The sequence below is a fragment of the Fragaria vesca genome, linkage group LG6, assembly GCF_000184155.1.
Source record: "Fragaria vesca subsp. vesca linkage group LG6, FraVesHawaii_1.0, whole genome shotgun sequence".
Taxonomy (NCBI): Eukaryota; Viridiplantae; Streptophyta; class Magnoliopsida; order Rosales; family Rosaceae; genus Fragaria; species Fragaria vesca.
The window spans coordinates 17,042,270-17,054,658 of NC_020496.1; the positions used below are offsets into that span (position 1 = coordinate 17,042,270).

Sequence of the window (12,389 nt, forward strand, 5' to 3'; positions counted from 1 at the left end):
CTCACTCACGGCGGCGCTAGGGAGGCTGTCACCGGTCTAGAAATGTTGCTGGGAGGGAGACCGACCGAACGGAACCGGTCCGGCGGCGAACGGAGGCCGGACGGCGGCGGGAGGGCGGCCGGAAAACCGGGCAGCGGGAGGCTCGGGTGCGGAGAGGAAATCGGGAAGGAGAGAGAAAGAAAGGAAGAAGAAATGGGTTGGGCTCGGCCCAGCCGACCCAACTCTCCTTTTAACCCAAATTCCAAAAATAAAAACACCCCGAAAAATAATACCCGAATAAAAATTACCTTTTACTAGCTAAAATTACCATTTTTACCGTCGTCGTATTTTCCTCATACGAATAATCCTCCGCACATAATCGTCCCCGAAACCCCTCTAGGGACCAATTAAACTATTTACTCAATGATCGGGACGGTAAAAATTCTTATTATAATCACGCTAGTAAATAAGGTAAAAATATAAGAGTCGGGATGTGACAAACTCAATAGGCCTAGCCGAGGATGACTCACCCGGGCGGGATGGTCAATTAATTTACTCCTCCATCCTCTCGTCATTATCCACTATCGGCCGAGAGGATATGCTTGCCCTGCTTAAGTCGGTCGTACTTTGAGAATCCATCTACCCTAATATAACAAACCCTAAGATCTATTAGTATGCGCCATCGGGAGCAAGCGCACCAATTCAAAATTCGACACAACCTAAACCCAGAAATCCCTAGAACACTAACATTCCCAGTTTTACCCAAACTACACACGCACCACAAAAGTAGAGAAAGCCAAAGCTGAAACTAGCATAAAGTACAGCAAACCAAAGCATAGCAAAGTGAAGAAAACCTTACCAGATTTTCAACGCAACAGCAACGCTGGAAACTCTGAGGTCCGGAAACACCTCGCAATCGCAGGGTTGAGAGAAAGCAGAGAACAGAAAGAGAGAAAGCAGAGAACAGAGAGAAACGCAGAGAAACCAGAGAGCAGCAGAGAAACACAGAGCAGAGAATAGAGTAGAGTGAGAGAGTGAAGACGAAAAACAAAGGGAGGGGGGGGGGGGAAGAGTTTATACACGACCAGCGAGCAGTCGCCTCAATACCCGAAAATGAGGCACCCCTAGCCATCCGATCAAACCGCAGGATGGTGCCACGTAACTTAATTACCGTAGCTTCTTGAAGAAGGAAAGAGTGAAGCGACGTGCATTAATTTCCTGGCAGTTATCCAGGAATATCGCGACATCTGGTGAGCATGTATTTAATGCCCTTGCCACTGCTATGCACAAACTCCAAGTGTAAGACCAATCTCGGGTGAGAGTCACCGAGATCGTAAAACCCAGCGTAAGACCAATCTCGGGCGAGAGTCACCGAGATGGTAAGACCCAGCGTAAGACCAATCTCAGGCGAGAGTCACCGAGATTGTAAGACCAATCTCGGGCGAGAGTCACCGAGATTGTAAGACCAAGCGTAAGACCAATCTCGGGTGAGTCACCGAGATCGTAAGACCAAGGAACGACCCATCCCGGATAAGTGTCACCGGGAGGAAGCATGTAACAACTGCTTCTCGAAATTGTAAGTCCCGGATAAGTGTTCCCAGGATGCCGGGGCAGGCCAATTTATATCATCCCTTTAAAAACGAAGCAAGTGGCTTGATAAACCATGGACGGCGTTAACACCCCGTCACTTGAGTAGTAACACCGGATGAGGAAAGGGTTCGCTACCTTTGCCCATAAAAGGCTGTAACACCCGTTCAACCCACATCATGAGTCCGGACTTGGGGGGACTATGGGTGGGACCCACTTGAAATATACTGGTCTACGGGCTTATTTTTAGCAAGTCCCCACTCAAGATGTGTCTTGAGCGGGAACTTGGGGGGACTTGTAGTCGGTTGTGCATAAAACAACCTCCCAAGCCGGTAAACCAGTCGGCGTTCCACCATAACCGAGGCCGCCCCGAGGTATCCACCAATAAGTAGGGTGGGCCGGGCCCAATCTCGGTGGCAGTATTGGGCTGGGAGTGGTTTCAGAAGGCATAAGGGAACTGGGTGTGAAGTAGCAGCAAAGACAGTTGTCCCACATCAGTTTTCAAGTAAAGAGAATCCACTCTGGGCCATAAATATGGCTCAACCACCAGCTTGTCAGGTATCATAACTACCCTCAGTAATTACATTCTACCATGAGATACTGACTTAAGCTTTAGAGAAGGAAAGACCGGAAGTCCCCGGTCCCCTTGTTATTGCAGGTCAGCGGGAAGATAGCAGACCATCCACCAGACACATCATCAGCTTCTGCGAACCCATCCAGGATTGTACAGAAACAGGTTTCTTTTAGCTGCTCTTCCATATGAGCTAAGTTATGGAGCATTTGAAGTTTTGAACGATACCTCTAATTAATGCATGTCCCATGCAGCTATATGACACTATCTATCCTTTCATGCTTTGATCACTTTCCAAATTAGAAAATTTTACAATGTATTTAATAACTTAATGGGTCACATGCATCAACTTTATCTTAAAGCTGTAAAATGAGTCATCAAAGTTGTAATTTATTTATTTTTGAATAGGGATGCGAAGTCAATTTTATTGATCACCGAATTGTAGGAATACAATATAAATATAACACAGCCACAAGGGCAACGTAAATTTGGAGTTATGCAAAACAATTTGTACATAAGTCATCTTAGCACTGTAAACCCTAAAGTAGGCACTACTACAATCAATAAATTGAAACTGTTAGAGTCATCCGACTTATTAAAGTTTCAGTATTTAGAACCAAATTATTCTAGGTGAATTAACCCCAGTGCCAGAATCAGAACCTGAAAAGGCAAGATCTACCTCCTCCACCACCGATGATCTAGAAGATGGATCTACATCAGCAACAACAAAACCAACCTCCATACCTGGACCTTCCTCCATAGACAAACCCATGTGAGCCTTAAAACTCCTCTTCTTTGCCCATTTCAGACCCAAACATTCCTTAGTTTTCTTCTTGTTCTTCGAACCAATCAGACATCCAACCTTGCGCTTTTTGACCGGCGAGATTGTAAGAGTGCCATGCATATGAGGAATGTCAAAATCAGGTGCAATGGGAGCTCTAGAGGTTGAAGGAGGTTGGAGTACGCCTAAAAATATTGGCATAATCAGAGACTTTACCACCATTCATATCCCTAGAGGATGATGATGAAGCTACCAGCAACCCTAAACAATTAGCCCTAGTCACGGTTCGAAACCGGTTAAGGTTAGGGTTTTGAAGTAGTGGCTCTGTCACCACCTCGGCGTTCTTCACGGTACCAGTGTCACCGACATCACCACCAAGTTTCACAATACCGGACATGTCCGGAGGCCATGTTCAACCTGCAAATCCATGCTCTAGCATTCCACATGTCTTACAGAACCCAAAAACTCTTTCATACCTGAATTCAAAGGAAATTGGCGAGAAAGTTGTTTGACTAGATCAGAAATCTGATGGCGCACCAGAACCCGCAGACGCTCTCCTCGACGAAGACTAGGCTTATTCATGTCTTCGAGAACCCCCAATGTTGCCCCAACCATTACAGCTGCATCTTCATTGAACAGAGTAGCGATTAACTCGAAAATCTCAATCCAAACCGGGAAGGTAAGGATAGAAACTTGGCTTGCAGCACACAACCCATCATACGGGGATACCAAAAACAAAAATCAAGTCCCATCTAAGACATAATGTCACTCCTCGGCAATGTTGAAGCGCATGGTTAAGCTATCCCCTTTAACCCTTATAAGGAGGCGATTCTTATAGCCCCAGATTGACGATAACGTCCCGATTAAAGCCCTAGGATAGGTTTGCTTTTTCAGAGAAAGCAAACACTCGACGACATAGTGATGAGAGGAAACATTCGCGACTCCGATTGCCTCAAAGGAAACGTTTCCCTTGTCAACCCCGCTGCGAATCTATTGGTGTCCTTGTTCGTCATGGAGATCGAAAGAGGAAAAGAAGAGGTGTTGAGCGGCGGTAGAAAAACTAGAGGAAACCCTAGCAGAACGACGCTCTCTTATAGATTAGTGATACAAACTATCAAAGTTATAATATGAGTCTTTAAAGTTGTATATAAATTTAGTTACCAAACTAGTCCTCAAGCAAGAAAAAAAAAACAGATAAAACAAGGGGTGGCCTGGTGTGTGTTGTAGCCCACCTCCAGATTTTGGGAAAAAAAAAAACTTGTTATATAAAGTTTCTCTACGTTTATCTCTAAAGATTCTCTACGTTTACTCAATGAAGAAGATGACAATTTGACTTATTTGCCTTGAATTTATCCTTTTAGATTTTATCATATTCTAAACTGTCAATTCCTGATCCAATATGTAAAACGAAAAATAGCAAAATGGCAGGGTGCTATTTTAGTAAATCTCCTCCTCTCTCGACCCTTCATGTTTCTGTACGATCCAAATGTGGAATATGAGGTACGTTTCTTTTATGAAAACTTGGTTGGAATAAGTAGACAATGCTATATGATCTTTCATCAATACGGTGTTTGTCTCGTGGCTCCAAAGCAAGTTGCACCACAGGCGGCCAAAATTGTTGCACAAGCCCTTGGTCTCAATCAAAATGTGATATATAAGACCTTTACTTTCAAAGAAAACATGCCTACTACTCCACCAATCAAGCGTGTTTTGTTCTTTAACATATAGCAACCAAGAAAACCTATTCTCATCAAGGACCAGCTGCTCCAGTCATTCTAGAATGGTGAATGCAACAATCATCTAGCCATTGTTCCGTCTGAGCAGAATTACTATGATAGGAAGTGGGAATGCGGTGCTTAAGAGGCATGTTGGAGCTACATTCTCTTCTCCAACAAAGCTGCAAATTTCGCCGATGCTTCAAGGTCGTTTTTGGTTTGATGTTCCTTTGAAGAAGGTAAAATTGCCGAAATTTACTTCCAAATTCACCAGTCACTCTTTGACCCTCAATGAGGTTGCATGGGGTGTTTTAATCTCACATTAAGAGAGTTGAGATCAACAAGGAATCATCGCCGCTAGAACTAATCAGCCTCGTCTTGTGGCATTGATAATAGTGTTTGTCGTAGTTATGATGTTACCAGACTGAAAACGAATGGGCTATGGTCCTTTGTCCTCTATATTCCTATGCCTATGGCTTTTACAGTGGGGTTTTGGCTTGTTCGGATCATAACTTTGATTGGCATGGGTGCGTATTAGTTTTGGAAAGCAAAGTGGCGGCAAGTATGCCTAAGTTATATGTCTTTCTGCATCATGGTGGTGGCACGGGCTGGATGATATGAAGCAGGTAATGATCTCGTGGTGTGTGTCAACGGTGGCGGATCGTGGTTCATCAGCAGTGTGCTTCGTAATTTAACATGTTTGATTGGAATATGTTGGGCCTTGCTGTAATGGGCCTTGGGATGGCTACTCTTTTGAGTTTTGGAGTTTAGTTTATTTAATCTTTTTTGTTTTTCTAATTTCAATAAATTTCATGTTTAAGGAACCTAGGCACTATGCTCTTATATGCACTTTAGGTTAGCATTTGGTCTTGATCTTTACGGCTTACTTTTCAGCATCTCAAGTTATACACCTGAGGCCTTAAGCGACTAGATGTACTATTGACCCAAAAAAAAAAAAAAAAAAACGAACTAGATGTACTGTGATATTTGAGAATTAGGTTGGGAGGATTGAGTCCGTTAGTTTTCTAGCGCCTCTGGTGTAATACTAAAAGAGGATTATGCTTTGGCTATGTATTGATTGTACAAGTATGCCTATTTGTAGGTAACCACCAATATTTTCTTGTCTGTCTATTGTAACAACTTATTATGGCTTATGATGAATATATTTTGTCTTATGGTCATGCTTAAAAAATATATATATATATATATATTTATATAACTGGTATCTCATCTAGAATTACCAAACTTAAAATAAATCTAAACAAATGAAAACATCGCCCCTGTCAACAAATTTACTACCCTTCATGTCGTTATCGCGTCATTACGCGGGTAGAGTTAAACAGAAAAGTTGTTTGCACATATGGTTTTCTTCAGTTAAAACTTAAAAATAATTATTATTATTTATGCAAAAAAAAATCAAATCAAACTAAAAACAATTTAAGCTTGAAAAACGGTACACAGTTAATTCGAGTATAGAACATGGTACGTACTATCTCTCCTTACAACAAAAATAGAAGTTTCAACTTATTAAAAAAAGAAGAAGAAGTTTCAACAAACAACTGGTTCTCAAGATACAACAAACTTCATTGTAGTTGTAACACTCTAAATGCCAAAAACATCATGCTCAGATTATGTTAGAACTCATTTGAGAACGAAAGAGGAAAATGATTTATTTTAATCGAGGTGCATGAAAATATATATGTGGTTTGTTGAAATAACAATTAGATTGTTCATGTAATGATGTGAATGGTAATACTCCTCTTTACTTGGTCATAACACACCAATCAACTGTACAATTTTTCACCGAATTATTTGGTTTTATATTAATAGAGAGAATTAAAATCGAGAATTAATAATTTGGTATCAATACTTGCAACAAAAAACAAACACCGAGTAGAAAGGCGAAGAAGTTGATTTGGTCCATATAGTTGAGACTAGTAAGAATGACAAAGCGTAAAGAAAGTTGAAATAACAATTAGATGCTTCTCTCTAAGTGGCCGAACGACCGGGGCAAAAGTCGAAGGAGCAGTGCAAAACTCCCGCTCGTTCGCTCAATCTGTGTTTACCATAAAAAGACCCATGTCCATTCCTTATAAGAGAAACTCATGCTTTTAGTCTCTCACTGTGATCATTGATTCTCAAGAGGAATAAACGAGCTTTTCAAGAACAATGTACAGGGAATAAGAGAGGTTCTCCTTGGGAGTTATATTCTTGTATACTAGCGCTCACTTACTATACAAAGTGTGTGAGTTGTGGCATATATATACGTAGAGGCGTGTAACTTATGTAAACAAACAGTGTTTTTGAACAAACAGTGTTTTGGATTTGGTGTGCTGGTGAAAGAAAACGAAAGTGAGATCCAATGGCAGAAGGCAAAGGGATTAGCTTGGAAGAAATCAAGAAAGAGAATGTTGACCTTGTAAGCTATTTGTATTGAACATGCGCGACAAATTTTCGATGCAATTCAATGATCGGAACAGCCTATATGTACTAACAATGTGTTGGTGTGTGTGTGATCATAGGAGCGAATTCCAGTTCAGGAAGTGTTTGAGCAATTGCAATGCACAAAAGAGGGGCTGTCTAGTGATGAAGGGCAGAAGAGGCTCCAAGTCTTTGGCCCAAACAAGCTTGAGGAAAAGAAGGTACTTTAATTTTTTAGCAATCTTCTTCCTAATATTATTTTTGTCTATACTCTGTACATCTAAAAAGAAACTGATGTGAATCATGTGATAATTAATAATTTGGGGAACAGGAAAACAAGGTTTTGAAGTTCTTGGGTTTTATGTGGAATCCCCTATCATGGGTTATGGAAATTGCAGCTATCATGGCCATTGCCTTGGCAAATGGAGGGGTAAGCAAACGACTTCTCTATCTCGATCTCTTTCTCCCTCAGAGATATTCTTACGAGGATTCTCATGAGTTGAACACATGCAGGGAAGGCCACCGGACTGGCAAGACTTTGTGGGAATTACTTGTCTTTTGATTATCAATTCTACCATTAGTTTTATCGAAGAAAACAATGCAGGCAACGCTGCACAAGCTCTTATGGCTGGTCTTGCCCCAAAAACCAAGGTGATCGATGATTAGTAATGAAACATGTCTACCACGTTATAAATGATCGAAACGAGGTTGCTTAATGCTTGTTTGCATGTAATGTTGTAGGTTCTAAGAGATGGAAGATGGTCTGAGTTAGAGGCTGCAATCTTAGTACCAGGAGATGTAGTCAGCATCAAGTTGGGAGACATTGTCCCAGCTGATGCACGTCTCTTGGAGGGAGATCCCCTCAAGATAGATCAGTCTGCCCTCACCGGTGAGTCGTTGCCTGTGACAAGGTACCCCGGGGATGAAGTGTTCTCGGGTTCCACTGTCAAGCAAGGAGAAATAGAGGCAGTAGTCATTGCCACAGGGGTTCACACCTTCTTTGGTAAGGCTGCTCACTTGGTTGACAGCACCAACCAAGTAGGCCACTTCCAAAAGGTAAACACTATTGTCATTGAGAGATTTTCATCATATACATATACATGTTGCATCTCTATGTTTTTGTGTCCCATGTCATGTGAATCTGGCTGTGGTGATCAGGTTTTGACTGCCATCGGAAACTTTTGCATATGCTCTATTGCCATTGGAATGATAATAGAAATAGTGGTCATGTATCCAATACAACGTAGGAGATACAGGGATGGGATTGACAATCTCTTGGTGCTTCTCATTGGAGGGATTCCGATTGCTATGCCAACAGTGTTGTCAGTTACCATGGCTATTGGTTCTCACCGCCTATCCACGCAAGGCGCTATCACAAAGAGAATGACAGCCATTGAGGAGATGGCTGGAATGGATGTCCTATGTAGTGATAAGACTGGGACCCTGACTCTCAACAAGCTTACAGTAGACAAGACCATGGTCGAGGTAAAAGAAACAAAATGATTCTTTGGACAGTTTTGTTTTCCTTGTCTAGGGAATCACATCAACGACATCCCTTATGATTGATTTGCAGGTGTTTGTAAAAGATGTCGACAAGGATGGTCTCATTTTGCTTGGCGCCAGGGCTTCGAGGGTTGAAAATCAGGATGCTATTGATACATGTATTGTTGGAATGTTGGGTGACCCCAAGGAGGTAATTTGTCTTGTGTATAAACCTATGCAATCCTTCCGGATATGGAAGCCTGAGTTAACTACGTTATTGTATTTTGTGGATGCAGGCCAGGGAAAGTATAACTGAGGTCCATTTTTTGCCTTTCAATCCAGTCGAAAAGCGTACTGCCATAACATACATCGATACTGATGGCAATTGGCACCGAGTTAGCAAAGGTGCACCGGAGCAGGTCAGAAGTCACCCTTGCAACTATTACTAATGCTCATTTCTTTCATTTAGTTTTACCTTCTGATCTTATGGCATGGTATGCACTCTTTTCTCAGATCATTGACCTCTGTGAGCTTAAAGACGATGCAAGGAAGAAAGCACATGCTATTATTGACAAGTTTGCAGATCGCGGTCTCCGTTCCCTTGCTGTTTGTAGACAGGTGTTTATATTTTCTTTCCCTCATGCTGGAGCATAATAATTTTATTTGTTTGGTGTAACTGAAGTTTCTCTATTCATGAATTGTTTGCTTCCAGACTGTGCCAGAAAAAAACAAAGAGAGTGCAGGAACACCATGGCAGTTTGTAGGCCTCTTGCCTCTCTTTGATCCTCCTAGACATGACAGTGCAGAGACCATTCGACGTGCCCTTCATCTCGGTGTCAATGTTAAGATGATCACTGGTGACCAACTTGCCATTGGTAAGGAAACTGGCCGCAGACTCGGCATGGGAACCAACATGTATCCTTCTTCTTCCCTTCTTGGTGAACACAAGGACGAGTCTGTTGCTTCCCTCCCTATTGATGAGCTTATAGAAAAGGCTGATGGCTTTGCTGGTGTCTTCCCAGGTAACTCTCACCATATCTAAATTGAAATCTCTTTAATATGTTTTATAATAGAAACTAATTAAGTTGAAACCATGCAGAGCATAAATATGAAATTGTGAAGCGGCTGCAAGAGAGGAAGCACATTTGTGGGATGACTGGAGATGGTGTGAATGATGCCCCAGCGCTAAAGAGGGCAGACATTGGTATTGCAGTCGATGATGCAACTGATGCTGCCCGGAGCGCCTCAGACATTGTCCTAACGGAGCCAGGATTGTCTGTGATTATCAGTGCTGTGTTGACAAGCAGAGCCATTTTCCAAAGGATGAAGAACTATACCATCTATGCTGTTTCCATCACAATTCGTGTTGTGCTTGGCTTTTTGCTCCTTGCTCTTATCTGGAAGTTTGACTTCTCACCTTTCATGGTGCTCATTATTGCCGTACTCAATGATGGAACAATCATGACTATTTCAAAGGATAGGGTGAAGCCATCTCCTCTTCCGGACTCATGGAAGTTAAAGGAGATCTTCGCCACTGGTGTCGTCCTTGGCACCTACATGGCTGTCATGACTGTTGTTTTCTTCTGGGCTGCTAATGATTCTAATTTTTTCTCGGTAAGACAATTTTTAAAATCCAAACAAGCATTTAGCTAATCTTGATGCTGTAACAGTCCTTTAATCTTATCATATATTTTTGTTGAATACATATAGGACAAGTTTGGAGTAAGATCTATCAGAGGCAGTGATAGGGAGCTTACGGCAGCTGTCTACCTTCAAGTTAGTATTATCAGTCAGGCACTTATCTTTGTCACTCGATCCCGAAGCTGGTCTTTTGTAGAACGCCCCGGTGTCATGCTCATGATTGCCTTTCTCATAGCACAGCTAGTGAGTTGCAAGACAAAATATCAGATAATGTTTGTTTCCACTGTGTATTTTGCAAGAACCATGAGCTAACTTTGTTTTCATGTTCGTCTATTAAGCTTGCTACAATTCTCGCTGTTTATGCAAATTGGGGCTTTGCAAGAATCAAAGGCATGGGGTGGGGATGGGCAGGTGTTATTTGGCTCTACAGCATCGTCACCTACATACCTTTGGATATTCTCAAGTTCATGATTCGATATGCATTGAGTGGCAAGGCATGGGATAATGTACTTGAAAATAAGGTATTTGATATCAAAACCTCCTGCTTAAACTCTGCCGCTCTCAATCATCTTCCGTAGTTATATTCTTTGGTGTTTGATTGCTTATTTCTCATGCAGACTGCCTTCACAACAAAGAAGGATTATGGAAAGGGAGAGAGGGAGGCACAATGGGCAACAGCTCAACGTACCCTTCATGGGCTGCAGCCTCCAGAAACATCTGACATTTTCAATGACAAGAACAACTACCGAGAGTTGTCTGAGATCGCCGAACAGGCCAAGAGGCGAGCTGAAGTTGCTAGGTAATTGGAGCTGGTAGCTAGTATAGTCTTCCTGTAATAGAAACCTGTAGTGTAGTTCGATGGATCCTAAGTTTTGCTATGCTTGTTGGAGTTTGCAGGTTGAGGGAGCTTCACACACTCAAGGGGCACGTGGAATCGGTCGTCAAACTCAAAGGACTTGACATTGACACCATTCAGCAACACTACACTGTCTGAGTGACAGGAAGTTTTGGCAAGGAGAAGCTGGACAGGGATAAACCTAGCACATGACATGAGAATATAGTTGTTCATCACTTTTTCTTCATTTTTTTTCTTAGAAAAAATGTTTGTGTGTTCGATTTGTAGGAGCATGTAAGGGTTAAATAATCCAACGGGTGATTTGTCATAGACAATCCAAGGTTGGACATAGAGATCCTATTCTGCTGTATGAATTACTATTTTACTGTTCTAATGATAATTCCCTATTTTTCGCTTCCGTCATAGTACCTGTGTCTGTTCAACTCAAAATTTCTCTTTAGGGTTTAATTTCTTGGCCAAGAGTCTTTCCCTTACAAATGTGCTTCACTAATTATTTCAAGTAGAATCTTCTGCTTGTTGAAAAAGTGGTACAAATATACCTAACAGCCAAAGCTACTTATTCTAGGATTTCTAGCTTTGGCAAAATCCTCCAACCAAATTCTTTCTTTGCCATATTCACCTCTAGTATTTATAATGCTTCATTATAATGCAGCTTCCTTAGCTTAAGTACCGCAATGCCCCTTCGGATGCTTGCTCAAATTCTTTCCTTATAATGCAGCTTCCTAACCAATAATGCCCCTTCGGTACATTCATAATGCAGCTTCCTAACCAGATTATTTCCTTACCTTGACATTGTGGAGCCAAAAAAGCAAATTTAGCCATACTTTCACTGATAACCAAGATGCATCAAGTACCACAATGCCCCTTCGGATGCTTTCTCAGCTGCAGCTTTCTTTTTTGGATGAGGAGAACTAAAGAATTCAAAAACTGTATTGGGAATTTGGGATCATTCACTTCAACAGTAAGCCTGCAGGTGAACCTCTGTACGTATAAGGATTAATTAGATCACAAACATAAAAATGGTCAAGTCATTTGAAATAGCTAGAATAAGTAACAAAATGACATGTTTTTCCAAAAATTCATATATAGAACTCTTTTCATGATTCGCAGCTTTTGTACAATTTTTTTTCAGCTTACATTTCCTGATGATTGGCCCTTCCTTTGTGCAGTACTCAAGCAGATGAGTTTTTGCAGTACATGAGGCTTCCATTTTTGTTTAGTACAAATCTCAAGCAGATGTGATTTTGCCGGTTTTTTTCTTTTTTGGTCCCCTCTATATTGTTAATAGGGATGACCACATCATTCTTATCCTCCACATTCGAACGCAGATTGGGAAGCAACTCTGAGCAGAACAGA

The 12,389-nt window shown here is 41.6% G+C and overlaps 1 protein-coding gene across 1 annotated transcript; it reads left to right on the top strand.

Moving 5' to 3' along the window:
* Positions 1-6,995: 6,995 nt before the first annotated feature.
* LOC101306650 (ATPase 9, plasma membrane-type-like) lies at positions 6,996-11,427 on the top strand. Its single transcript, XM_004303211.1, has 15 exons — positions 6,996-7,052; positions 7,156-7,275; positions 7,386-7,484; positions 7,568-7,705; positions 7,796-8,110; positions 8,213-8,539; positions 8,628-8,747; positions 8,833-8,955; positions 9,050-9,154; positions 9,249-9,558; positions 9,636-10,150; positions 10,247-10,420; positions 10,516-10,698; positions 10,795-10,976; positions 11,075-11,427. The coding sequence occupies exons 1-15, from the start codon at positions 6,996-6,998 to the stop codon at positions 11,169-11,171; spliced, it is 2,865 nt and encodes a 954-aa protein (XP_004303259.1). The 3' UTR covers positions 11,172-11,427.
* Positions 11,428-12,389: the final 962 nt, after the last annotated feature.

Bases quoted from the DNA above. Each gene is read 5' to 3' on its own strand.
- LOC101306650 (XM_004303211.1), top strand. From the start codon at position 6,996: ATGGCAGAAGGCAAAGGGATTAGCTTGGAAGAAATCAAGAAAGAGAAT. The intron at 8,540-8,627 runs GTAAAAGAAACA...ATTGATTTGCAG, and splicing joins TAGACAAGACCATGGTCGAG to GTGTTTGTAAAAGATGTCGA. The intron at 10,977-11,074 runs GTAATTGGAGCT...TGGAGTTTGCAG, and splicing joins AGGCGAGCTGAAGTTGCTAG to GTTGAGGGAGCTTCACACAC.